Source organism: Nannospalax galili, unplaced genomic scaffold (assembly GCF_000622305.1).
Source record: "Nannospalax galili isolate Female #2095 unplaced genomic scaffold, S.galili_v1.0 scaffold453, whole genome shotgun sequence".
Classification (NCBI taxonomy): domain Eukaryota; kingdom Metazoa; phylum Chordata; class Mammalia; order Rodentia; family Spalacidae; genus Nannospalax; species Nannospalax galili.
This window is the reverse complement of record NW_008334081.1, coordinates 2,598,775-2,625,230: the sequence shown is the minus strand read 5'-3', so window position 1 is coordinate 2,625,230 and position 26,456 is coordinate 2,598,775. Positions and strand designations below refer to the sequence as shown.

Sequence of the window (26,456 nt, the reverse complement as noted above, 5' to 3'; positions counted from 1 at the left end):
GTTTTTTTGCAAAATTTTATTTTATTTTATTTTTTTGCAACATTAAAAAAAAATTATTATTTTTATTTTATGTATATGAGTATATTGCCTGCATGTGTGTAAGTATACTCGTGTCATGCAATGCCTGCGGAAGTCAGTAGTGTCTAGATCCTCTGGAACTGGAGTTATGGATGGTTGTTAGCCACTATATGGGTCCTGGGAATCAAACCCAGGACCTCTGCAAGAAAAGCCACTGCTTTTAATTGCTGTGCCATCTCTCCAACCCCCTTTGCAACATTTTAACAGAAAAACTGGATATATGCCAACAACACAGTAACATGGGAATGACTAAATAAGTCAGGTGCCAGTTTGTGCACAATGTGGAAAGATAACCACCACAGCTATTAAGTGTGGGGAGAATATCACCTTATAGTTCACACCTTAAAGTTTACAGGCATCATTTGATACTGTTTTGTAACATAATTTCCTTGAAACCCCATGTCATGTTCACTGAATGCCTGCAATTCTTTGAAAGATTTCTGCTCAGTGTTAGTACTTAGGTGGAGAGGTGGGTGGGTGGGAAGGGATAGTTTGTGTTTTTTATTCTATTTGACTTTATTTGAAAGTTTTGTCTTTTGCCAAAAATGTTTCTTTGATTAAAAGAAAGAAAGAAAAGGACTTGAATGAAAACGAGAAAGAAGTAACTGGAAAACCAGCTTCCTACGGCTAGAGATGTTGGCAAAGTGCTTGCCAAGCATGGTTGAAACTCTGGGATCTAGCCTCAGCATAAACAGGCTGTGGTAGCCTACACCCATAATCTCAGCACCCAGGAGGTAGATGCAGGAAGACCAGAAGTTCAAGGTCACCTTCAGCTACACAGTGAGTTTGAGGCCACCCTCAACCTTAAGAACCTTTCTCACGGAAAAAACAAAACAAAACAACAACAACAACAACAAAAAACCCAACAGCAACAAGACCCACCCAAATGAACCTGAACCTGACTTCCTAATCTAAGCCTTAAAAATTAGATCCAGGGCCCTAAATTAGAGAATTGTCTTTAATTTTAGGACTACATATTTAAAAGCAATGTCCCTTGAAAAGGATTCCACGATGATTTTCAGCTGCTCAGTACCAAGGCATGTTCTGTGCTCACTCACAGAGGAGCTGCTGAGCCATCTAGGGTTCAGCTTCCTCAACAACTTAAGAAAAAGAACCTGAGTTAATGGCTCTCCTCTCCTGTCCTTGCACCTGACATTCCATGGGTTTGTTAAGTTCCATGCTCTACAGAAGCCTTTAAGAGAGAGTTCACCAGGGAGAACCTGGTCCATGTATTGCCTGCATGTAGGAAAGTGTACCCATATTGTGCAATGCCCGCAGAGGACAGAAGAGGCTGTTGGATCCCCTGGAAATGGAGTTATGGACAGTTGTTAGCTGCCATGTGGGTGCTGGGATTCGAACCTGAGTCTTCTGCAAGAACAGTGTTCTTAACCACTGAGCCATCTCTCCAGCCCTGTTTCCCTACTTTTTACTGCCCAGAGGACTCTTGTTAACATTTTTCTTTCATCTATTTCCAAAAAAAGCAACCTGGAATTAGAGGAGCAAAAATGATCACCTCATACTCCTGCTCCACTCAACCTGTCCACTATTCATAAGGACTACTACATGGTATATGTCTGCCAATTATGTAGATTTTGAATTTTCTTTTTTTTCTGAGATAGGGTCTCCCTATAACCCCAGATGGCCTGAAACTCAATGTAGACCAGGCTGGCCTCAAACTGATAGAGATCTGTCAGAGATTTTGTTGATTTATTATGAATAGAATACCTACAAATTTTATTTATGCCCAAACCTTTTGCTCATCTAGAGAATATTGGTTTGAGATTTTACTAAGTTCAACTTCACATTTGTGTTTAAGAGTCACCTGCTAAGATGCTTCTTTTAACTCCTATTTTTTTTTTTTTTTTCTTTTTGAGACAGGGTCTCCCCATAACCCCAGCTGTCCTAGAATCCACTATGTAGACCAGGCTGGCCTTGAACTCACAAAGACCTGCCTGCCTCTGCCTCCCAAGTGCTGGGATTAAAGGTGTGCACCACCATGCCTGGTTACATTTATTCTTTTTTATAATTAAAAAATTATTTATATGAGAGTGTGCATGTTTGGAGGTCAGAGGACAACTTGTAGGAATTGGTTCTTTCCTTCCACCATGTGCATTGTAGAGATTAAACTCAGGTTGTCACGCTCGGCGGCAAGCAAGCACCTTTACTCACTGAATCATCTCACTAGCCCTCATTTACTCTCTCTCTCTGAGGGTGTGTGTGTGTGTGCGCATGTGGAGCCCAGAGGTCAACTTCATGTGTCCCTCCTCAAGAGCCATCCACCTTGCTTTTTGAGACGGAGTCTGTCTCTGGCCTGGAAATTGCTGAGTAGTCTAGGCTGGCTGACCAGTGAGCCCCAAGGACCTGCTTCTCTCTACCTCTCCTGCACTGTGTGTGTAATTACAGTGTAGCACTGTAATTTTTTCATAATGATGTAAACGTAATAAAAATACAGTCCAGCAACATCCAATGACAAGTAAGTGGAAACACAGCCTCATTCACTCTTAATCATATATGGCAAAGGACAAGAATTGATTAGTGTGAACTCTTTACCTTGTAAACTCTTCTTGCAACTGACCAGGATCAGGTGGGAAAAATTTGACTGCCAGACGAAGCATTGCATTCTTTGGCCCTATAAGAAGAAAAAATTAAAATTTCATAGATAAAGTTAATCTCTGTATTTATTTTGGTCTTTTTGAGACAGGGTCTTCCTGTAGCCTCAGCTGGCCTGGAACTCACTATGTAGACCAGGCTAGCCTTGAACTCACAGAGATCTACCTGACTCTGCCTCCTGAGTGCTGGGATTAAAGACATGCACCACCACACCTGGCCTTATTTTCTTTTAGAAAAAAAAATTAGTATTTTTATATTGTATGAGTATATTGCCTGCATGTATGTAAGAGCATCTGTGTTGTGCAATGCCCAAGGAGGACAGAAGAGGGCACTGGATCCCCTGTAACTGGAGTCACAGACACTTGTTAGCCACCATGTGGATGCTGGGAATTGAACCTGGGTCCTCTGCAAGAGCAGCCAGTACTCTTAACTGCTGAGCCATCTCTCTAGCCCCTTATTTTCTATGTATTCCTATGTAACTGAGGCAATAGTTTGAAATGGACTATTAGAGCATTTTTATTTCAATTAAAATTATATTAAGAAATATCCTTGGGCTGGAAAGATGGCTCAGTACTGACTGCTCTTGCAGAGGACCCGGGTTCAATTCCCAGCACACACATGGCAGCTACGAACCGTCCTTAACTCCAGTTCCAGGGGAATCTGAAGTCCTCTTCTGACCTCTGTGGGATTGCACAACATGGGTGCACTCACACACATGCAGGCAATACACTCATACACATAAAATTAAAATAATAAAATATTTTTAAAAAAGAAATATCCTATGCATAATTTAGGAGTCCTTAACTACTAAGCACATATATTGAGAAATTTCAGTATTTTGCTTCAAGTAAAGATTATTTAAGGAACCCTTACCCAGATTAGGTTCCCAGTACTCATATGGTGGTTAACAAGCATCCATAACTCCAGTTTCAGGGAATCTGACACCTTCATCTAGCCTTTGTGGGCACTGCATGGCATCAGTGCACTTGCATACATGCAGGCAAAACACACACACATAAAATAAATAAATTAATTAATAAAAATTTAAATTGGAGAGGATATAGTTGGTAGAATACTTGCCTAGCATGCACAAGGCCCTGGGTTCCATTCCAAGTGCATAAAAACCAGGTGTGGTGGTCTATAATCTCAGCACTGGAGAGGTGGAGGTCAGAGGATCAGGAGTTCAAGGTCATCCCTGACTACATAGCAAGTTTGAGGCCAGTCTGGATTACATGAGAACCTGTCTCAAAAAAATTTTTTTTTTAAATAAGAGGCAGGCATTATAGCTCATGTTTGTAATTCTAACACTAGAGAGGCTGAGGCAAGAGGACTGCCATGCATTTGAAGCTATCCTGGGCTACACAGTAAGTTTGAGGCCAGTCTGAGCTAGAGAGTAAGACCTTGCCTCAAAAAACAAAAACAAACAACCACCACAAATTGAAACAAGAAAAAATTTAGGCCAGGAGTGCTGGTGCATCCCAGCACATAGGAAGCTGAAGCAGGAGAAACATGAGTTCAAGGCCAGTCTGAGCTACATAGAGGGATCTTGTTTTGAAAATAAGTAAATACATAAAACACAATATATTACTATTTATATTTCAGCATAGAATGACATTAAGGTGTGCACAGCATTTTTATCATAGTAATAAAAAACATATTTTGAAATCCATATATATATTTTTTTTTCTGGAAGACTCTATTGAAAAGGCTTAAGATATAGCTGATTCAAATTATCTTTGTGTCACTGAAATTTAATACCATGGCTATTTATTTTTAACCAGAAAGATGAGTAAGTTGGCTAAAATGCTGTGGCAACCTAAATGGCCTTCCCTTCTCAGTACAGAACAAAGTTTTTTCCATGTGTTCTTTTTCCCTGAATTTTATACTAAAAAAAGGGTGCAGTCAAGGCTTCGCATGATGGCACATGCCTATAATCCCAGAACTTGGGAGGCTGATGCAGGATGATCATGAATTAAAGAACATTCTGTGCTATGTGGAAAGACCCTGCTCCCCCCCAAAAAACAGACAAAACCACAAAGAAAACACAAAAGTCTCAAACCCAAAACCAAACCCTAGAAGTTTCTTTTCAAAAAGTATTTATTTTAAAAAATTTAAGCCAGGTGTGGTGGTGCATGTATTTAATCTAGCACTTGGAAGGCAGAGGCAGGGGGATCTCTGTGAATTCAAGGCCAGCCTGATCAACATAGGGAGTTCCAGGCCTGGGGCTACAGGAAGACCCCAAAAGACAACCCCCCCATAATTTAAATTTCTTAAAATTTTGTGTGTATGAGTGTTTTGCCTGCAGGAATCTAAGTCTACCATATTCATGCAATGCCCATAGAGGCCAGAAGAAGTGCTGGACCCTCTGCAACTGAAGTTATGGATAGTTGTTAGCCACCGAACCTGGGTCCTCTGCAAGAGCAGCCAGTGCTCTTAACTGATGAGCCGTCTCTCCAGCTCCTTATTTATTTAATTAGTTAATTAATTTTTGGAGCTGAGGACTGAACCCAGGGCCTTACGCTTGCTAGGCAAGCGCTCTACCACTGAGCTAAATCCCCAACCCCTAATTTTTTATTTTTATGTGTATGAGTGTTTGCCTCCATGTATGTATGTGCACCATATGCATGCAGTACCCAAAGAGGCCTGAAGAGGCTGTTGGACCCACTGGAACTGCAGTTATAGATGGTTGTGAGCCTCCATGTGGATGGTGGGAATTGAATCCAGGTCCTCTGCAAGAGTCAAAAATTAAGGTACCAAGCAAAAAATCCCATGACTTTCAAACTTGAGGCAAGCTATCTAGAATGATCTGAGTTAAATCTGCTACCTTCCTATGCCTGTTTATTGTAGTTTAAAGCTAAACATCAAAGTGACTTCAAGTTTAACCACTGTGATTACTTTTCTACCACCTACACAGAATAGTGATGGTGACTGTGTGAACATGCCTGGAGTTTGAACATTCCAGAACAAGGCCTCTTAAATGAGTAAGAGCTTTAAATTTATTTCTTTATTTATTTAACTATATTTGTATGAGTGCTCTGCCTTCATGCATGTAAATGCTCCCATGTCATGCAAAGCCCATGGAATCCATAAGAGGACATTGGATCCTCTGGAACTGGAGTTATGGATGGTTGTTAGCCACCATGTGGGTGCTGGGAACTGAACCTGGGTCCTCTGGAAGAGTAGCCAGTGCTCTTAATTGCTGAACCATCTCTCTAATCTCCTAAGCAAGTAAGATTTGAACAGTTAAATGGAAGACTTATGCTGGCCATGGTGGCACACATGTTTAATCCCAGCACTCTGGAGGCAGAGGCATGTAGGTGTAGATGAAATCAAGGCCAGCCTGGTCTACATAGTGAGTTCCAGGCCAGCTGGGGCTACAGTAAGACCCTGTGTCAACAAAACAAAACAAAACAAAACAAAAAGCCAAAAAGCAAACCTACCCACCAAACAAAGGACTTACTTCGTACTTGCCTAATGATGGGTTTCATAGGTTCAAGCCAAATCTAAAGAGGATTTTAAGGGAAAAGAACAATCCTATTAGAAAATTACTTAATTTGGTAAGTATTCTATAAAATACAAAAATAGAAGGAAGAGACATTTCTATGACGGAGTATTTTGATTCTATTGTCCTCTTACACAGAAATCAAATCTTAATAAATTGTTCGGGAAGCTCAGCAGTGTCTGTGTCAAGAAGCTGGGACACTATTAACTTGCTGCCACAGTGGTATCTTTATAGGGTCAAATAGAACCAGTTGAGGCCATGCACAGAACAAGACAGCAACGACTGTTTTGGAGACTGGTTGACATCAAATAAATACTGGGTACACATGGTATTTGTGGACAATAATATGGGTGGTACCAGAGCAGAGAAACTCAGGCAAGTCCACTGTGCTGCTGAATTGCCAAGAGAGTGGACATAACTCAGAGTGATAGCATGTTTTCTAATCTAAATAGCCAATACAGGCTTTTAAAAGCAGTTGTATCTGTAAATACTAAAATACCACACTTCTTATAGTTCATCTAATAAGTAAAATGATATGAAACTAGTTCAGTATGCTTAAAATTCACTTGCAACAGGATTACCCAGCAGGGTGCATCAGTATTTCCTGCAGTAACTAAGAGTAAGGGCTTTCCTGGCACAGGTGCTAATGGATGAATTGAGTTTAGGGAGGATGTGCATTCAGGCTGAAAGGTAGATAGATTCCCTACAGCTAAAAATAAAATAGTTTAGACGGGCGTGGTGGCGCACGCCTTTAATCCCAGCACTCGAGAGGCAGAGGCAGGCAGATCTCTGTGAGTTCGAAGCCAGCCTAGTCTACATAGTGAGTTCCAGGAGAGCTGGGGCTACAGGGAGACCCTGTCTCAAAAAGACCAAAAAAAAAAAAAAAAAAAAAAAAAGTAGTTTGATAGCACAGCTTTGCTAATAATGACGTGTCAATTATCAAATATCTTGTTAACATCATTGTGAGATGTCCTAAAAGGCTCCTGGCATACTGTGCACACCATAAATATAATACAGTCAGAGCCTGTTTCCAAAAGCAAATTAAAAAGACATACCCAGTAGGATTGGATGCTCTGAAACTCCAGTCCGAAGTAGTCACATTCAATCAGATTTAAACGCTGCCACACTTGTGTCAGTAAGACCTGGCCGTCATACTTAGGCTGTGAGGAGACAGATGAGAGGAAGCTGGTTGACTGGACAGAGAACCACCATGGTCTAAGAAAACTGGCATAAAGTTACATGCTCCACATAAAATTTCACTTAATTTCTTGCTTCAAGTATATAAATAAGACTCACAACTACCACAAGGCAAAATAAGTTAATCTTGTGCTTAGAAACTGACAGCAAAATATATAAACAAAAACTCACATTTTTAGTGTATTTTGGTCATATTTCTTTGTAATTTTAGACCACAGCAACCATTTCTAGTTACAGTTGATATTTTATGAAATAATTTTATACTTGCTAAAAGGCAGAGTTTCAAAGTCTTACATAGGGTTCCAGTGAATAATTTATTATTTGATAGCATTTCAAAACAAAAACTTCTGAATAAAAAATGTTAAAGTTATAATAGTCTAGAATTATACTGAATAAACATAATTTGTCTTTTATTCACTTATAAGCCAAGTGAAGAAAAACAAACAGCACTTGGGGGGTAATAAATTACTATCAGGATGCATTAAAACAGTGGGATTCCATTTTTCACCTACCACAGAGGATCAGAAAAAATGTCTGCAAGCCACTTCTACACAGTGAAGAGCTTACAGTCCTTTTCTGTTTTTAAATTTTGTGTGTATAGGGAGAAGGGGCTGTGTGTGGCAGTATGTGTAGAGGTCAGAGGACAACTTTGTGGGGTTTGTTCTCCTCTTTCACCTTTATGTGGGTTTTGTGGGTTCAAGGGATTGAACTCTGGTGATCAGGCTTCAAGGCAAGCACTTTTATCCATTGAGTCATCTTTCTGGCCCCATTAAGAAAAAAATTTTTTTTGAGATTTGAAGTTGATAGGTGAGGCCTTTGGGGAGAAAATTTTAAAATAATTTTCAAAATTTACTGGGCATATATCTCTGTTCCAACAAGTCTACTTCTAGAACTTTTCCCTATAGACATTCTCATAAGCTGCACAGAGCTAATTACACAAGGACAAAGTCAGTAAAGGGCTGGACAGACAAGTAACAGTAGTAAGGTGTTGTGCTTAGCCTGTAATCCCAGCACCTGGGGAGGCTAGCTAGAACTGCTGAGAGTCTGGGGCTAGCAGGGTTATTTGAGTTCTCAGGCCAACCCTGGACTCCAGAGAGCTTACCTCAAAAAAAAAAAAAAAAAAAAAAAATCCAAATAAGCAACAGTATAAGCATAACAGAATATTATGCAATCCTCAAAGAGACTACCAAACTCTTGATGTGCTGTGGAATAATGTACACAGCATACAGATTAGGTAAGAAGATGAAAGTCTCCATGTCCATACAGTACATGTAATGCAATTCTGTCTTATAACACACATACCATTTATAAACTAATGCATTATAAATTTGAAGGTTGTACCCCAGTCTTTAAAGGGAAATTCCCATTGCTGTACTGGACAAAGGTGGGAAAAACCACCTTCTTTTACGTCTGTGATATTTGAATCAAGAGGCATGGACAATCTACTTTGCAGTTAAAAACATTCAGGTAGGGAGAGGCAGATCTTCATTGTTCCAAAGGGCTTTGTTCTCCTTGAAGTTCAACCATAGTATGTATGCTCCTAGGAGGAAAATTCTTTGAAGGAACAAAACCCTACAACTGCTAATAACAAAGCACACAGTAAGAATACAATGCTGTAGAGCGAACTTGTAAGTACAGTTTCAATACTATTTATTCTTTCATATAAATTCTTTTAATATATTTTATTTATTCTTTTAGAATTTTATACATGAATACAATGAATTTTGTATTTTAAAATAATATTTACTTTAGCTGGGTGTGCTGGTGCATGCCTTTAATCCCAGCACTCGGGAGGCAGAGGCGAATCTCTATGAGTTCAAGGCCAGCCTGGTCTACATAGAGAGTTCCAGGACAGCTGGAGCTACAGGGAGACCCTGTCTCAAAAAGACCAAAAAAAAAAATTTACTTTATTTTTATTTATGTGTACCTTTGTGTTTCTGTATGGGGGTATGTGCATGTGTGTGCAGGTGCCCTCAGAGGCCAGAAGAGGATATGGGGACCCTTGAACTAGAGTTACAGATACTTGTGTACCACCTGATATGGGTTCTGGGAACTAAACTGGGGTCCTCTGCAAGAGCAGCAAGTGCTCTTAACTGCTGAGCATCTCTCCAGACCTGTATTTTGGATTCTGATTGTGTCCACCCCATGACTCCCTCTGGAGTCCCCCTGATATGCCCCTTCCCTTCACGCCCTCTTTCTTTTTATTTTTATAGCCCATTGAGTCCAATTAGTGTTGCTTGTATATGCATGGATGTGAAGCCTTCCACTGGAGCATGGGCAACTTACCAGTGGCCACATCCCCAAAGAAAAGTGACTCTCCTTCCCCCAGCTATTTAACACAATCTAATGTCTGTCTATCTGTTTGGTGGCTCCTCCTATTAGAAGCCAATCTGAAAGGCAGGTACTGGGTTTTCTTCATCCTGTGTCTCTAGGCCTAGCATATGGTGGGCACACTGCAAATGGTAACTCCTATACCACCCACTACTACTACTGCTTCAGTTTACGATGGCTGTGGGACAATTTAAGGAGGCACTTCAGTCCTCTGCTCCTCCTACCTCATCCACTGCCTGGTCACCCCATGTGCCAAGCGACCCACTTCCCAGGGTAGTGTGCCTTGGGCTTGTCCACCAGACCAGGGAAGCCTTATGCTACCATGCAGACATGCAAGAGCACACTCATGGTGCATCTTATCATGCAGTAGTGACCTACTCCCACTTAGTTATATGTATTGTACATACACAAAGATTATATGCATCTGAGGGTGTAGCCTCCAAAACTGGATTATAATTTTACTAAAGGAGGATGTCAGGCCAGGCATGGTGGCACATGCCTTTAATCCCAGCAGTTGGGAGGCAGAGGCAAGTGGACAGGTGGATCTCTGAGTTCGAGGCCAGCCTGGTCTCCATAGAGAATTCAGGCCAGCTGCAGCTACGGGGAAACCCTGCCTCAAAAAGACCAAAAAAAAAAAAAAAAAAAAAGGAGGATGTCAGATGTCTTCCTCTATTGCTGCCCACTACTCTATTCCTATAAGACAGTATCTCTCACTGATCAGAAGTTCATGGGAGCCACCGGTCTTGTCTTTACCAATACTGGGACAGCACGCACATGCAGCCATTCCTGGCTTTCCACATGGATGTTGGGGATCTGAATTCAGGTCTTCATACTTGCATAGCAAGTGTTCTTACCTACTGAGTCATCTCCCCAGCCCAAAGTTAGCTTTTATGAGACGCTGTCTCAATAGAAAAAAAGAACATAATTAAAAGGAGGGAGAAAAATAAAGAAGTAAAAGACCCTTTGGAGTTCATGAGAATTGGTCTTCCACCATTACAATAATCCCCTTTACAAAAGCTTTAAGGCATGAACTCAATCATTGTTTGCTATATCCAGAGATGCACAAGGCAGTCAATTCTACCACGGGACAGCTCTGCTTGAAAAGAATCTTAGCATGGGGTTCACATTTTTCTCCAGTCTTTGCCTCCCTAGATCATTCCCTGATCAACCTCTAGTCACAGTTCAGTGTGTCAACACCCTTTCAGGGTTAATTTTTTCCAGTGTTGGGGATCAAATCCAGAGCCTCTTGCAGCTATACAAATTGTACCACTAAGTTGCACCTCTAGCTCCTGAGGTCCCCTTTAAAAAGGGTCACCCTGGGGGCTGGAGAGATGGCTTAGCAGATAAGAGCACTGCCTACTCTTTCAGAGGACCTGGGTTCAATTCCCAGCACCCATATGGCAGCTAAAAAATGTTCATAACTCCAGTCCCAGGGGATCTGATGCCCTCTTCTGGCCTCTGGCAATGTATACACACAAGGTGTACTTACATACATGCAGGCAAAACACTCATATACATAAAAATAGGTCAGCCTGGATATAATACTACAGAGATCTTCTGAAGACACAAGTTCAGTGCCATACCTACACAGAGAGTTTACCCACTTAAAACAGATCACTGAGTCAGCATGATGGCATACATCATGAGTTCAAGGCCAACCTGGGCTAAAAAAGCCTAACCAAACCAAGTAACCAGAAAAAAATGTAAAAATTATCTAGAGACTAAAATCTTACATTTTATCATAGCAATTTTCCAAGGGCACTACCACAAAATACAAACCAATCTAATTTTTAAAATATTTTAAATGAATTATCTTTAATTATTAATTAATTAATTCAGAGACAAGGTCTTACCATGTAGCCTTGGATGGACTGGAACTCATAGAGATCCACCTGCCTCCACTTCTAGGGTGCTGAAATTAAAGGTGTGTGCTATCACATGCAGCCTCTAATCTAGTTTTATTTATTTATTTTTATTTCATGCGTATGAACGTTATGGCGGTATGTGTGTAAGTGCACCTGTGTCATGCAGGAGGTCAGAAGATAGCATCAGATCCCCTGGAACTGGAGTTACAGTGGGTTGTTAGCCACCATGTGGGTGCTGGGATTCGAACCTGAGTCTTCTATAAGAACAGTCAGTGCTCGTAACAGCTGAACCATCTCTCTAGCCTCATAAAAGCTAGTTTTTAAACAAATCATTTTTAAAGAATTGAACATATAAGACAAACTTTTAGTCTACAAGCCTCAGAAGTGCAGTAAGTAACACTATTCTGAACTTTGTTCAGTAATTAACAATCACAAGTGTGAAGACTTTTAACATAAAAGCTCTCCCTGGGGACAAATGCGAGGTATCTATTGAGATTTCAACTCAGACTATAAATTTTTGACTCACACAGGCATTTAGTTGTCTTTTCTTTCTACATAGCAGGCACTCAGATGTTTGTTAATGAACAAACAAATCAGTTAACTACAAGAAACACTTCTTTATAAGCATAAATACTGAGGCTCAATCCAACATAAACTTGTAGATGATAGGGAAAGTCAACACAACCAGAATTGAAAGGTGCTGCATAGGTCTGATGCAGGCCACAAAGATCTGAGGACAAGAAGAGCGACACACAGGTGAGGGCAGTGTGGGCTCTGCCTCTTCTGAGCATAAGCACAGACATGCTTTTCAAGTATGTCCAGAAGAGTGGGAAGTTGTTGACCAAGGCTGAAGACAACAGAACTAGACTTACTGTTTAGGGCTTAATTTTTAAAAAATATTTTATTTATTATCTTTATTTTATGTGTATGTGTATTGCCTGCATATATGTGAGTGCACCCGTGTTGTGCAATGCCATAGAGGTCAGAAGAGGGCTTCGGATTCCCCTGGAACTGGAGTTAAGGACGGTTTCTAGCTGCCATGTGGGTGTTGGGAATTGAACCCAGGTCCTCTGCAAGAGGAGTCAGTGCTCTTAATCACTGAGACATCTCTCCAGCCCAGGACTTAATTTTTTAAAATTATATTTATTTATTTACTTATTTATTTATTGCATGTGTGTGTGCATGTGTAAGTCAAGAGCAGCTTGTAGGAGACGGTTCTTTCCTTTTACCAGGTGGGTCCTGGGGCTTGAACTCAGGTTGTTAAGCTTGCTGAGAAGTGTCTTTATTTGCTGAGTCATCTCACCAGCCCCAACAGGATTAATTTTAACAGTTCAGATTTTATGGAGCTGGAGAAAGCACTGGCTATTCTTGCAGAAGATCTGCATTTGAATCCCAGCACCCACATGGCAGCTAACAACTGTCCATAACCCAGTTCCAGGGGATCCAAAGCCTCTTCTGTCCTCCATGGGCACTACAGGACATGGGTGCACTTACACACACACACACACACACACACACACACACACACAGGCATAACACGTGTACACATAAAAAAATAAATTTTAGAGCTAATCTATGAAAGCAAGTATGATGTGTGACTAAAATACCTAAGAAAAGCTGGGTGGTAGCGCACGCCTTTAGTCCCAGCACTCGGGAGGCAGAGGCAGGTGGATCTCTGTGAGTTCAAGGCTAGCTTGGTCTACACAGTGAGTTCCAGGCCAGCTGGGGCTACAGGGAGACCCTGTCTCAAAAAAAACCAAAAACCAAAACAAAACAAAACAAAAAAAACCCAAAACCAAAATAAACCTCATGAAAATGAATTTATTCTGGGGCTCACAGTTTCAAAAGTTTCAGTGCATGGTCATTTAGTTCCTTTGCTTCTGGGCCTATGCATTGTGAGGCAGAACATGAAGGAGAACATTTGGTAGTGGCAAAGTGTCTGACTTCACGGGGAATGGTGGGCAGAGAGAATGAGAAAGGAAGGGCCAGGGAACAAGATATACCCTTCCAAGGCAGGCCCCTAGTCACCCTATTGCCTAATAGGCCAATCAGCTGTGAACTAATCAATACATTAGCCCAGTGATAAAGTTTGCACTCTCATAATCCAATCATCTTTCAATATTGCCATCAGCTGGGGACCAACCCTTCAACACATGAGGCTTTTGGGGAGACACTTCATATCTGAACCAAAATGGGTGGTGAAGACAATAAGATAATCCTCTGACTCTTGATTGTGCTGCCAGTCATCTCCAAAATGTACCAGTAGCTCACATCCTCCATGAGGGCTGGTCAACCTCTGATCATAGTGAACAGGAGCAGGTAGGTGTTCCGTGGGCCATGTTTGTACCCTATGTTTAACAACAAGGGCAATTTTCATTACATACTCATTAGACAGATTTTGGAGCTAGAATTCTGGTGTCCCAGAGGTAGTTATTTTAAGTTTGGCTTTCCTCATTTGAAGACTACCTACTATTCTTACTCTGAAAGTGATTTGTGAATTTTCAATGAAATAATGTAGGAAAAAGGCTTTCTGTCATGCCAGGAACAGGTTTCCAAGCCCAAAGCCACTGCATGCCAAATGCACCCAAAAAACAGCATGGGACATCATCAGAAAATATCTACCAGCCACATACACAGAGGCTGCACACCCTTCCTAAGATGATTCCTGTAGGATAGGTTCTTGAGTGTGGGGACCTAAAGGCCCCACCTTGCATAGGTCCTAGAGGAAGTTACCAGGGGTGCGGCCTGGCTTGCTTTGAAAGTCTAAAGAATACTTCGGCACTGCTGAGGAGTGCATGATCAGCGCATGACCATCCTTAAGATACACCCTGGCGGGGGAGGGGGGAGTTCCTGGTGACTTTATAAGCTCTGTAATACCTATAATAAATGAGTCCCTGCTTGATTAGACTCCCCGTTGCGTCTGAGTCTCCCCGTTACTGGGGGTGGCGTGGGCTGACGAATGGCGTGCTTACTCATCCCCAATCATCACTGCCTGGGGGTCGATGGTTTGAACCCCCGGCAACTGGCGCCCAACATGGCACTCGAAGGAAGGTGAAAAGAAGAAAAGAAAGAAGAAAGAAAAATGGATTGGGGCCAATTGAAGTTCGGGGTAAGCAAGACCCAAAATATGGGTAAAGCAACTTTTAAGTCTGAGGACCCGACGCTTAAAACTCTGAGAGATAAGCTTAAAAGCAAGGAATTTGATCTGTCAGATCTGGTAGCTCAAAAGGTTTGGGCAGAGGCAATTCACTTGGCTCCCTGGCTACTTGGGGCTAATGTTTTTACTGGGGATACATGGGAATCATGGGAAGGGTTTGAGGAAGAAGGCAGAAATGCAACAGTGAAACCAAAAGCAGCCAAAGTAACAAGCACCATGGGCGTGGCCTGGCCAGCTTCAGAGCCTCCCAGGCAGAAGGGCAGGGCAGGGAGGGGTGGAGCGAGGGTCAGGGGCAAAAGCCATCCACCCCACCCGCCTTGAACTAATGCGTGAGCGGGTCAGGGGCTTGCGTGACCGGTGGCCATGGCCGCCAGGCACATTTAAAAAACAAAACAAAAAACACCTTTGGAGGTGTGCTGCAACAGGCTCTGGGACAGCTGAAAAGGCCCGGAGGAAGGTGGCTCGGGGAGGGGCCCCACCCCTTCAGTTCTGTGGGTGGCCAGAGAGGACCCCCCTTAAAGAGAGAGAAGCCCCTATTTTCTTACAGCATCATAGGGGGCACCAAGGATTGCTTGGGCTTTTATCCCAAGGCAATGCAGAGGCAGACAAGAGGGCTTACAGGTACCGCCTCTGCAACAGCCAGGGGTAAACTCCAGGGGATTCAAGCCCAATTCCTTGTGGCAAATGGATGTCACACACTATGCTCCTTTTGGAAAGCTTAAGTATATTTTTGTGCCCATCGACACATTCTCACATGTCTGTTGGGCTACCACTGATACAGGAGAGAAGTCTAAACATGCTCAGTCTCATTTTCTCCAGTGCTTTGCTACTTTGGGATTGCCCCAAAGAATTAAAACTGATAATGTACCGTGTTTTGAGAGTAAAAATTTACAGGATTTCTTCTCACTTTGGGGAATTCAACACAATACAGGAATTCCCTACAATCCCCAAGGTCAAGCCATTATAGAACACAACCATCAAAACCTAAAAGTTCAATTACAAAAACAAAAAGGGGGAATAAGCCCCCACCAATAGTTGGGTATGGCCTTATTCACTATTAATGTTCTTAATTTTCAAAAAAATCAGTTGGAATCCTGGTTTCAGAAGCACTGGGGATGACAGGAGCAGAGACCTGAGGTACAGGTAAGGTGGAAGGACCCCATTATGGGGCCCAGATCCATTGTTAACCATGGGTTGAGGCTTTGGGTGTGTCTACCCTACACAAGATTCAAACCCCATATAGGTGCCTGCGAAAAACCTTAAGTGGGTAGTCCAGGATCCGACTGACTAGTATGATGGTCCACAGACAATAGTTCATGAGACAAAATTCCATCTGAGGTAAAGGATCCAGTTCCTTGACTTCATTGCCAGTCAGCCTCTACAACTGGCTGATTGACTAAAAGGTACATGGTCTCAGAAGTATTTCAACCTGTCCTACGTCATGACTTGCTTTGTTTCTCTTGATAATGCGTATCCTTAAGTGTCTTTACCAGATAATTCAATGACAGAGGACCCTTGGAACTGCCACGGCCCACCTCCTCATGATTACGGACTCCCCCAGGACCCCCTCCGGTTGCCCACGCTTGGCTAACCAAGTTAGGCAGAGACTAAGACTGTCATGGGCTGGCATTACCCACGCGGCTGCCCTTACTCATGATACATTTTTAGCCAAAGACAGGTAAGACGTCCCATGACCAGGACATGCACATGGCCAGGTACACAATCCAATGACGGGCAAGGCTTGATCAGAGTTGACACAACCTAAGACAGGCAAAAATGAATAAGATTAGAGGAAGGAGATAGCCATCTCTCCTTAGGGAGCTACCTATGAGGTGGGTAACCCGTGAAATAAAGTCAGTCCAGCCTTAAAATAAAAATAAAAAGGGGGATATGTGGGGACCTAAAGGCCCCACCTTACATAGGTCCAAAAGGAAGTTACTGGGGGCGCGGCCTGGCTTGCTTTGAAAGTCTGAAAAATACTTCTGCACTGCTGAGGAGTGCATGATCAGCGTATGACCATCCTTAAGATACACCCTCGGGGGGGGAGGGGAGAGTTCCAGGTGCCTTTATAAGCTCTGTAATACCTGTAATAAATGAGTCTCTGCTTGACTAGACTCCCTGTTGCGTATGAGTGTCCCTGGTACTGGGGGTGGCGTGGGCTGGTGAACGGTGTGCTTACTCATCCCCAATCATCACTGAGCTGGGGGTCGCTGGTTTGAACCCTCTGGCACTTGAGTACATAACTATCTTTGCAATGAAGGTCTGCTTAGATAACAAAACGGATGTGATGGAGAGCCCTTCCACGGATGCACTTACGCAAAATGGCATCTAATCTTTTCTTTTTCTAAGACAGGCTCTCACAAAGTAGTTGTCTGGCTTGGAACTCTCTATGTAGGCCAGACTGGCCTCAAACTCAGAGATCCACTTGCTTCTGCTTCTCAAGTGTTAAGATTAAAGGAGAGCATCACCACACCCAGCCCATCGAATCATTTCTTCCTCTGGCCAATATGTATACACAATAGGGTCTAGAGATGTAGATGGTAGAGTGCTTGTCTATCACACGCAAGGCCCTGGATTAGCTCTCCAGCATTGGGGGGGGGGGAAAGCATAAAACATGAAAAATTTTATTTTTGCCACAATGTATTTTATAAAAGACACCAAACTTTAAGAATCTTTTCTGACATTGCTTCCAAAGTAAGTTTTTATAGGCAAACAGCCCTGAGTTTTTATAGGTACCTCGTGACTGGACAACAGTTTATTAAATGTCATAGTCAGTTCTGTTCATAGTGTTACACATACCTGCCATATGTCCACTGTGTTTGTATGATGCATCTGACTGCAGGGTCATACATGCCATGGCGTGTGTGCAGGTCAGTCCTTCGGCTGTGCTTCATATTTCAGGTCAGCTGGCCTGAAAGCTTCCAGGGGATGCTCCTGTCTCTACTTCCCATTTCACTGAAGCAATGCTAGGATTACAGACAAGACACTGGGTCTGTCTTTTACAGAGGTTCTGGGGAAGCCTCAGGCAGGCTGTCAGGCTTTCACGGCAAGTGCTTTTCATCCACTGAGCCATCTCTCCAGCCCTCACATGTTTTTTTATATTTTTAATTATTTTATGTGTATGAGTGTACTGCTTGCATGTGTGTAAGTGCACCCATGTCATGCAACGCCCATGAAAATCAGAAGAGGGTGTCGGATTGCCTGGATCTGACGGAATTACAGATGGAGTTACAGAAGGTTAGCTGCCCTGTGGGTGTTGGGAATCAAATCCAGGTCCTCTACAAGAGCAGCCAGTGCTCTTAACGGCTGAGCCGGCTCTCCAGACCTGCACATCTTCTACAGTAAAAGTTTACTTTCTATTCCTAAAAATGAAGGAATTCAGTCTCAGATGTAATTGACTGTTCCCAAAGCATGATCAGGGAATAAAACTCTCCTTGAGACACAGTGGAAAGAACTTTCACTCAGAAGACAGAAAAGAAACCTACAGTCATAACTGTCCCACTCAACAATACAGCCACTCAGGTCAGAATACAACATGCAAACTATAGGGCACAAAGCAAAACTTTTTGTTCAGCGTCTCATCATTTTAACTGGTCATGGCATTCAAGTTCTTCAAGCTTAGACATAAAGCGTATTGTTCAAAATCAACATCTACAAAAGTGCCATTAAAGATTCTGTCTAGATGGAAATGGGCACAAAAGCTCAGCTAACAAAGTGCTTCTTTATCCTTTGTCTTAGAACTGTGGGAAAATTTTTCTGCAAACAGCTTGATTTTGTCCTCCAGCTTGTTTGTCTCATGTGCCCATTTACAGTGCACACCAAGTTGCTCCTGTGACAAAATCTCTATCTGTACTATTCACTTCAATACTTCAGAGTTTTCATATCTCATGGTTAGGTCAATCTCAATTTGCCTTTTATAATAAGCACAATGAAAATAGTCTTGAGAGCTCACAGGAATTGTAGCTTCATTCACTCTAGATTCATTGAAAGGTCACCAACATTGTTAATAGGCATCTTCACTCTCACATCTGGCAGCTTCAAGTGTTAGGTTCTCACATATTCCCTAAAGATCAACTCCAAACAGCACTTGGAGTTAAAGGATAGGTGCTAAATTTGGGAGCATGAAGGTGTGAATGGTTGTTTCTGCTTCTGGGGAAAGGGTCTGTACACAGGGAGAGGCGCTTCTCCATGAATTGTACCTTTTCTTTGTCTTTTTGAGACAGGGTCTCTCTGTAGCCCCAGCTGACCTGGAACTCACTACGTAGACCAGGCTGGCCTTGAACACAGAGGTTTGCCTGCCTCTGCTTTAATTCTGAGTGCTGGGATCAAAGGCGTGCGGTTCGAGTTCTACATTCTTAAGACAAATGAAACCAACTGAAGACGGGTGTCACGGTCCATGCCTATAATCTCGGTGCTCAGGAGGCTAGAAGAGGAGGAGGGTTCTAAGTTGAGCTAAATAGGGAGACTCAATTTGACAAGAACAAGTAATCAACCAAGAAACCACATGAGAAGAGACTAACAGGCACAAATTACTCTTCATCATGGGATGTAGACAAGTATGAGCTTGCTTGTCAATGGATATACCAATACTCAGTTTTTTGACAATAGTTCTCTCTCTCTCTCTCTCTCTCTCTCTCTCTCTCTCTCTCTCTCTTTTTTTTCTTTTTGAGACAGGGTCTCCCTGTAGCCCCAGCTGTCCTGGAACTCACTATGTAGACCAGGCTGGCCTTGAACTGACAGAGATCCGCCTGCCTCTGCCTCCTGAGTGCTGGGATTAAAGGCGTGCGCCACCACGCCCGGCAGGACAATAGTTCTCTTAAACTATTCAAAGAAACATAATGTCTTAAAATTCCAATTGGAGCACAATAATGTGGGTGGGATGTTTCTTTCTTTATTGTTTCCCAATCCCAAATCCATCTCCTTGGCCTTGCTTTGTGGTGCTGGGGCAGGGAACTGAGGAGGGTAAGAGAAGGGGCTTCTCTTCCATTTGGGGACCTGAGGTATTCTTGCCAGCTGTATGCAGGATGGTCAGTGGTTTCAATTCTACTAGTTTCCCTGGCACTCCAGCCCTGGCCTGCCAACCTTCTCCAGTGACATCAATGTGGATTTCACCTACGGGCATCCACTGGCTTTGAAACTCAACTTTGGGGGAGAAGGCCCTTCCAAGTTTGTTGCTTCATTTGTTTCTTTTTCCTTAGCCTTCAGGGTATCTGCAGAGTATAACTCCTATTCCTATATTCGTTAGCATCCTCACTCCAAGCCTTTTACAGTTAATCTCCTGTAAAACTAGTTAATAATTATTCCTCTTAAATTTCCTAGTTTAAGGTCCTAGTATAGTATAGTGTCTGTTTCCTGACTAGACTGTGAAAAACTAAATGGACAGACTCTAGAAAATGTCCTTGTGCTAGACAGCCTTAACATTTTTAGCTTGAAAAGGGGGTTCCAAATGTGGAGAGGAAAGAACTCAAGGCACTATAGTGCTCCTGCACAATGCCCAAGTCAAGCTTCTACAACTACTGCAATGTGATGGGAGCAGAAATTCTGCACAACTAGACGAGGTTTACAGTTTAATAGTTCAATGGAGAGCGGCTGGAGAGATGGCTCAGTGGTTAAGAGCACTGAGTGCTCTTGCAGACGACCCGGGTTCAATTGCCAGCATCCACATGGCAGCTATGAACCATCCTCAACTCCAGTTCCAAGGGAATCCAAAGCCCTTTTCTGACCTCCGCAGCATTGTACGACACGGTGCACTCACATACACGCAGGCAATACACTCATACGCATGAAATAAAAATAATATTTTTAAAAATTAAAAAAAAAAAGCTCAATGGAGAGTCATCAAGATCCACTGGATCCCTACTTATAGTCTCAAGTTTATCAGAAGAAAAACTTGCCTATCAGTGGCTTTCACAAGTGAAGTGATGGGCCTGAGACAAAAAAAACTGTGATGAGTTTCCTACCAGTGGAACCAGGGGATGTGTGGAGTCTGAGGCATGAATGTAAGTACAGATGGCCATGAGATGCTCTCCCATTAGTGGAAGAGGCTGCTAAGGGCTCCCCACTGGACAAGGGCAAGAGTGTGATAAAAAGGACCTACCCTCAGTTTTACTACAATCTTGTTTTCTCAGCACATTTGCATATAGCATATGTCATACACTGGCAGCCAGAGAAGAAACCTGGGATTAATTGAGGCTTAGGATCTGAGCGATCAACACAGGATTCCTTTTATTCCTTATCTTCCTACTCAGAGAAAAAGCAAAACAGAAAGGCAGTTTGGCTCACAAAGAACTCTCCAAAGGAAATTAGCCTCTGGTAATCCCCTTTTCCTTCTTCCCTGTCCTTTCTTGTGAATATATGTGAAAACTCATATACGGAGATGGAACCCACCCATTAGTGTGCCTTCCCACTTACCTTGCAGGGACCTACTCAGTCCCACCACTCCCTGCAGCACGGGGGACCAATATGGAACAGAGAAGATTGACCAAATACTGATGCCAAACTCCTTAACTATGTATGCTTTCCTGACAAGTAGAAAATGAGCTCCCTAACATACGTGGCACTCCTAATTTTATAAGGAGTCTTTAAATTGGGCGTGGTGGCACATGCCTTTAATCCCAGCACTCCCGAGGCAGAGGCAGGCAGATCTCTGTGAGTTGGAGTTCCAGGCCAGCTGGGAATACAGGGAGACCATATCTCAAAAAGACCAAAAATAATAAATAAAATAAAATAAAATGAGTCTGTAAAAAGTCTGTGTGGGACAGTGAGATGGCTCAGCAGATACAAGCCCCTGCTACCAAGCCTGATGAAACCCACACTGTGGAATGAGAGAACCAACTCCTGCAAGTTGTCCTCTGACCTCTACATGTACACACACACACACACACACACACGCACGCACGCACGCACGCACGCACGCACGCACGCACACACACACTCTAAATGTTTTTAAAAGGACTATGTAAGAGACCAAGGTCTTCTTGACACAAGAGGGCACTCTGAAAAAAAAAAAATAACTAAAGAAAATGAGAAATTAAAAAGGCAATTAGAGAGCTGGGCGTGGTGCAATTAGAGAGCTGAGCGTGGTGGTACACGCCTTTAATCCCAGCACTCAGGAGGCAGAGGCAGAGGCAGGCGGATCTCTGTGAGTTCAAGGCCAGCCTGGTCTCAATAGTGGTTTCCAGGACAGCGGGGTTTCCAGAAAGACCCTGTCTAAAAAAGGCCAAAAAAAAAAAAAAAGGACAATTAGAAAACACAACAGAATTAAACCTCAACAGAAGGCTGAACCAGTTGGGGTAGACATAAACCAGAGTCAGGGGAATGGAAAAATAAGCAGTTTCTTCTAGATGTGGAAATAGCAAAAGAAAATTCAAATCCAGAGCTTGGAAATGTGTTGAGGAATCCCCAGAGAAGAGACTGTACAGGACAGTAGAGTATGAGATACTGTGTGGCTCCTGTTTCGAAGAAGGGCATATACTCTGCCGTTTACTCAGTCATTTGCTGGAATCATTCAAAATAAAAAAGAAGGGGGGGGGCTTCATTTTCAGCAAAATTAAGAAAACTAAATACAAATCCAAAATTGGCAGGAATGCCTGCAGCCAGTAAAAGCCAGGTAGTATGGATATCTATAGGGCAGGAGGCTAGATGCCAGGTACAGTTTCAGTAGAATCAGCATACACCGAATGCAAAGGACATAGCCTAAGGTGCAAAACTCATGTGCTTTGCTTGTTACAACAAGAGCAGGAGGAGACCATGGAAGGAGAGTCCAAGCATGGGCCCAAGATGGCTGATGATACAGAAGTGACGGGGCTAGAAACAGCATATACAAGCCATACAGACTTACACACCAAACTCCAGACATATGGCACGCTCAAAATTTCAACTAGGTTATAACCAGCCACCCACATAAGAACCTTTTTAAAATAGCCAATGCATAAACAACTTATTTGCTTTAAAGATGGGTGATCAAGGGGCTAGAGAGATGGCTCAGCAGTTAAGAGCACTGACTGCTCTTGTAGAGGACCCGGGTTCGATTCCCAACACCCACATGGCGGCTACGAACCATCCTTAACTCCAGTTCCAGGGGAATCTGAAGCCCTTTTCTGGCCTCCGTGGCACTGCACGACACAGGTGCACTCACATACATGCAGGCAATACACTCATACACATAAAATAAAAAAAAAGAAATAAATAAAGATGGGTGATCAAAATAGAAAAACACTGTAAATATTCAGATATTAAAAATAAAAGGAGGGCTGGGCCCTCATGGTAGCACACGCCTTTAATCCCAGCACTGGGGAGGCAGAGGTAGGCGGATCTTTGTGAGTTCAAGGCCAGCCTGGTCTACATAGTGAGTTCCAGGACAGCTGGGGCTACAGGGAGACCCTGTCTCAAAAAGACCAAAAAAAAAATAAATAAATAAAATGAGCAAAGAATCAGGAAAAACAAATGTCAAATGACACTCAGCAGAAAAACATCGCCTGTTATAGAAAAAAACTGCGTCCAAAATTTTACCATACACACAAAAATAAAGCAATTGCCTTTGTAAAACCAGAGCACAGGGTGTGACAGAAGAAACCCAGAAAGGGAAAGGGTCACAAAAAAAGGTCACTGGATGAGATTTTCTATATTCCTATGTATTAGCCAGTAACCCTGGATAAGAGCGTTAAGTTGGGTTACTTACCTTTTTATTTTGAGCTGAAAGATGCATTAGCTCAGGTTGCTACAGTAAATGTATCACAGACTGTGCAACTTAACCAACATTCATGTCTCACAGTTCCAGAGGCTGAAGTCTAAGGCCAAGGTGGCAGTGGACATGCTGTAATGGCAGCTCCATCCTGGTTTAAAGACTGAACTCTCTTAGAGCAGGCCCACAGGAGGGTAGAGAGCTGAAGCACACTCCCTTATGCCTCTTCCTATACAGGCATGTATTCTACTCACACAGGCTCCACCCTGGTGACCTGATTACCTCCCAAAGTACCCATCTTCAAATATTATCACATTGGCAGCTTCAAAATAAGAATTTTAGGGGACACAAACTTTTAGTCCCTAGCATAAGAATTACTTTGTTTTACCTGGTAAGCTAGTGAAAAACAAAATAAGCATAATTTGAACAGAGGTGCCCTGTGTGGGTGGATAAAGCTGCTTGCAGAAGTCATAGGTTACTAAATAAATATTCTAGTGTTGGGGTGGACTACCTCCCTATCAGTTGTTGGCCAGAGAGGCTCCTGAGATCCCCCAAAACAATACAGGCAATTGCCACTGCTCTTGGTTGCCCACCAGAACTACTTGGAAATACCTTTGTGTTGAAGATAGCACAGGCCTTGGTCTTAGGACATAGAAAATTCAAGCTAGAACTGGAAGGTTCCTTTTCCTGGCCAGCCCTTATAGCACAGGAAGGTGCCATGCAAGCTGCTGGGGAGAATTTTCATGAACAGTCTCACTCAGGTGGGGAACCTGTGTACAAAGATACCAAGTGGCTAGTGAAGAAGAGCCCACTGGTGCAACAGTGCGAAGTCTGTTACGGGCACAACCGATGTGATGCCTACTCCATGAGGGGCAATTCAACATTTAGTACTGTAACTCCAAAGTCAGTGACTGGAGAGGCCATAGGCCCTAGTAGGGCAGCTACTTCTGTTCTTTTGTTAAGTTGAAATGATAAGGTTGTCAAACTGGCTTCTGAATAACTGTGTACAGCCACAGATCAGTGCTGCTGACAGCTTTGGTGAGAGAAGCTTTTTTTTTGCAATGGTCAGCAGTGACTATAGAGGTTAATAACTGGTCAAAGTATGAGTGCCCAATCATAAATGGGACATCTGCATCACCCTCTAAGGCTCAGGGAACACTGAAGAAGGGGTGGAAAGAATGTTAAGAGGCAGAAAGGAAGGGGAGGGGCTAAGTGTGGAGTACTGGCTTCTGGGGTATGACATGGTAGACTCTCAAACTATAGCTGTGTGATTATCTGCAGAAGACCTCCACAAGCCTGTGTCAATACCCTATGAGGGAAGGGGGAAGCTTATGGGGTTCTACCCCTCTCTGAGGATTCATATGCCAATAAGTTAATGGGGGGGGGTCTTCAGATATAGAACACATGGTTCTGTAAATAAACTCTCTGCCTCCCAAGTGCTGGGATTAAAGGCATGTGCCACCATGCCCAGTGAGGTTTCTATTATTTTAAGTTTTTAAAAGATGTAAGATTAAGGGCTGGAGAGAAGGCTTAGCAATTAGGATCACTGGCTGGTCTTTCAGAGGACCTGGGTTCAGTTCCCAGAACTTACATGGTGGCTAACAATTATCTGTAACTCTAGTTCTTAACTGCTAAGCCATCTCTCCAGTCCTGTAAATTATAAACTCTTTAAATATATTTTATTTGGGGCTGGAGAGATGGCTCAGCGGTTAAGAACACTGGTTGTTCTTGCAGAAGACCCAGGTTCGAATCCCAACATCCACATGGCAGCTAACAACTGTCTGTAGCTCCAGTTCCAGGGGATCTGATGGCCTCTTCTGTCCTCCACGGGCATTGCACGACACGGGTGCACTCACATACATGCAGGCAATATACTTATACAGATAAAATTAAAATAATATAAAATAAAAATATTTTTATATTGTATTTATTATTTCTATTTTATGTGTATGAGTATATTGCCTGCATGTAGGTAAGTGCACTCGTGTGGTGCAATGCTGCAGAAGTCAGAAGAGGGTGTCAGATTCCCCTGGAACTGGAATTAAGGATGGTTTGTAGCTGCCATGTGGGTGCTGGGAATTGAACCTGGGTCCTCTGCAAGAGCAGTCAGTGCTCTTAACTGCTGAGCCATCTCTAGCCCCATAAATGATAAACTCTTAAAGCCAGAAGATTAAAAAGGAATTTGTGGGGAGAACCTAATCCTATTATTCTGCTAAATGGACATAGCAGTAAACTACCTCCTAAGTTCCTATTTTTATACCCACAGATTAGTGCATCTTTCAACCCTCATGAGACAAGCTTCTTTTTGCAGTACATGACAATTAAAAGAGACCCATAACAGGTTAGCATGCAAAGAATAAGAGACCATGAAGTGCTCAGTTCTAGATGAGACATCTATATTATATCTCCTCTCTCCAGGATCATCACAGAAGAGGGGACAGAAAGACTAAGAGCCAGGAGAGTAGATGTCTGCAGTGAAACATTTGTTGGATGTGACAGAGCCACTGCACACATGAACTCACAGCAGCTGTGACTTTATTCTCAAGACCTACAGGAGATCAAGCCAGCCAAAATCCCAGTGTAGATGGGGAAGAGGCTCACAAAGTTCTATCTTTAGCTGAGAAGCTATTGGCAATTGATGACTGCTGGGAGAGGGAAAGTAAGTTTTCTTCAAAGATGTGGTCCCTGAAAAGTTTCCTATGCTGCATAGATGGTCCTATACCCATGTACATACAGACAGCACTAAGTGGACTCAGTGAGTTTTTCAAAAGAGAGAGAGAGACAGAAAGAGAGAGTAGGAAACTGGGATGAAAAGTGGTAGGAAGGAACAGGGGAGGGGAGGTAATGGGAATGGATTTGATCAAAACTGTATGTATGTATGAAATTCTCAATAAAAAAGGAATTTGCTGCCAGGCATGGTGGCGCACGTCTGTAGTTCCAGCACTTGGGAGGCAGAGGTAGGCAGATCTCTGAGTTCAAGGCCAGCCTGGTCTACATACTGAGTTCCAGGCCAGCTGGGGCTACAGGGAGACC

At 42.8% G+C, this 26,456-nt stretch overlaps 1 protein-coding gene across 2 annotated transcripts in view; it reads right to left on the bottom strand.

Annotated features, from left to right (window-relative positions):
* Window positions 1-26,456, bottom strand: part of Farp2 (FERM, ARH/RhoGEF and pleckstrin domain protein 2) — a gene marked incomplete in the record, with an annotated part of 114,187 nt that overhangs the window by 69,187 nt on the left and 18,544 nt on the right. For both annotated transcript variants that reach the window (XR_003848868.1, XM_008829156.3), the window contains 3 exon segments: window positions 2,629-2,707; window positions 6,149-6,191; window positions 7,246-7,350. Coding sequence is in view for 1 of the 2 variants with exons in the window: in XM_008829156.3 (XP_008827378.1) it covers window positions 2,629-2,707; window positions 6,149-6,191; window positions 7,246-7,350 (227 nt within the window).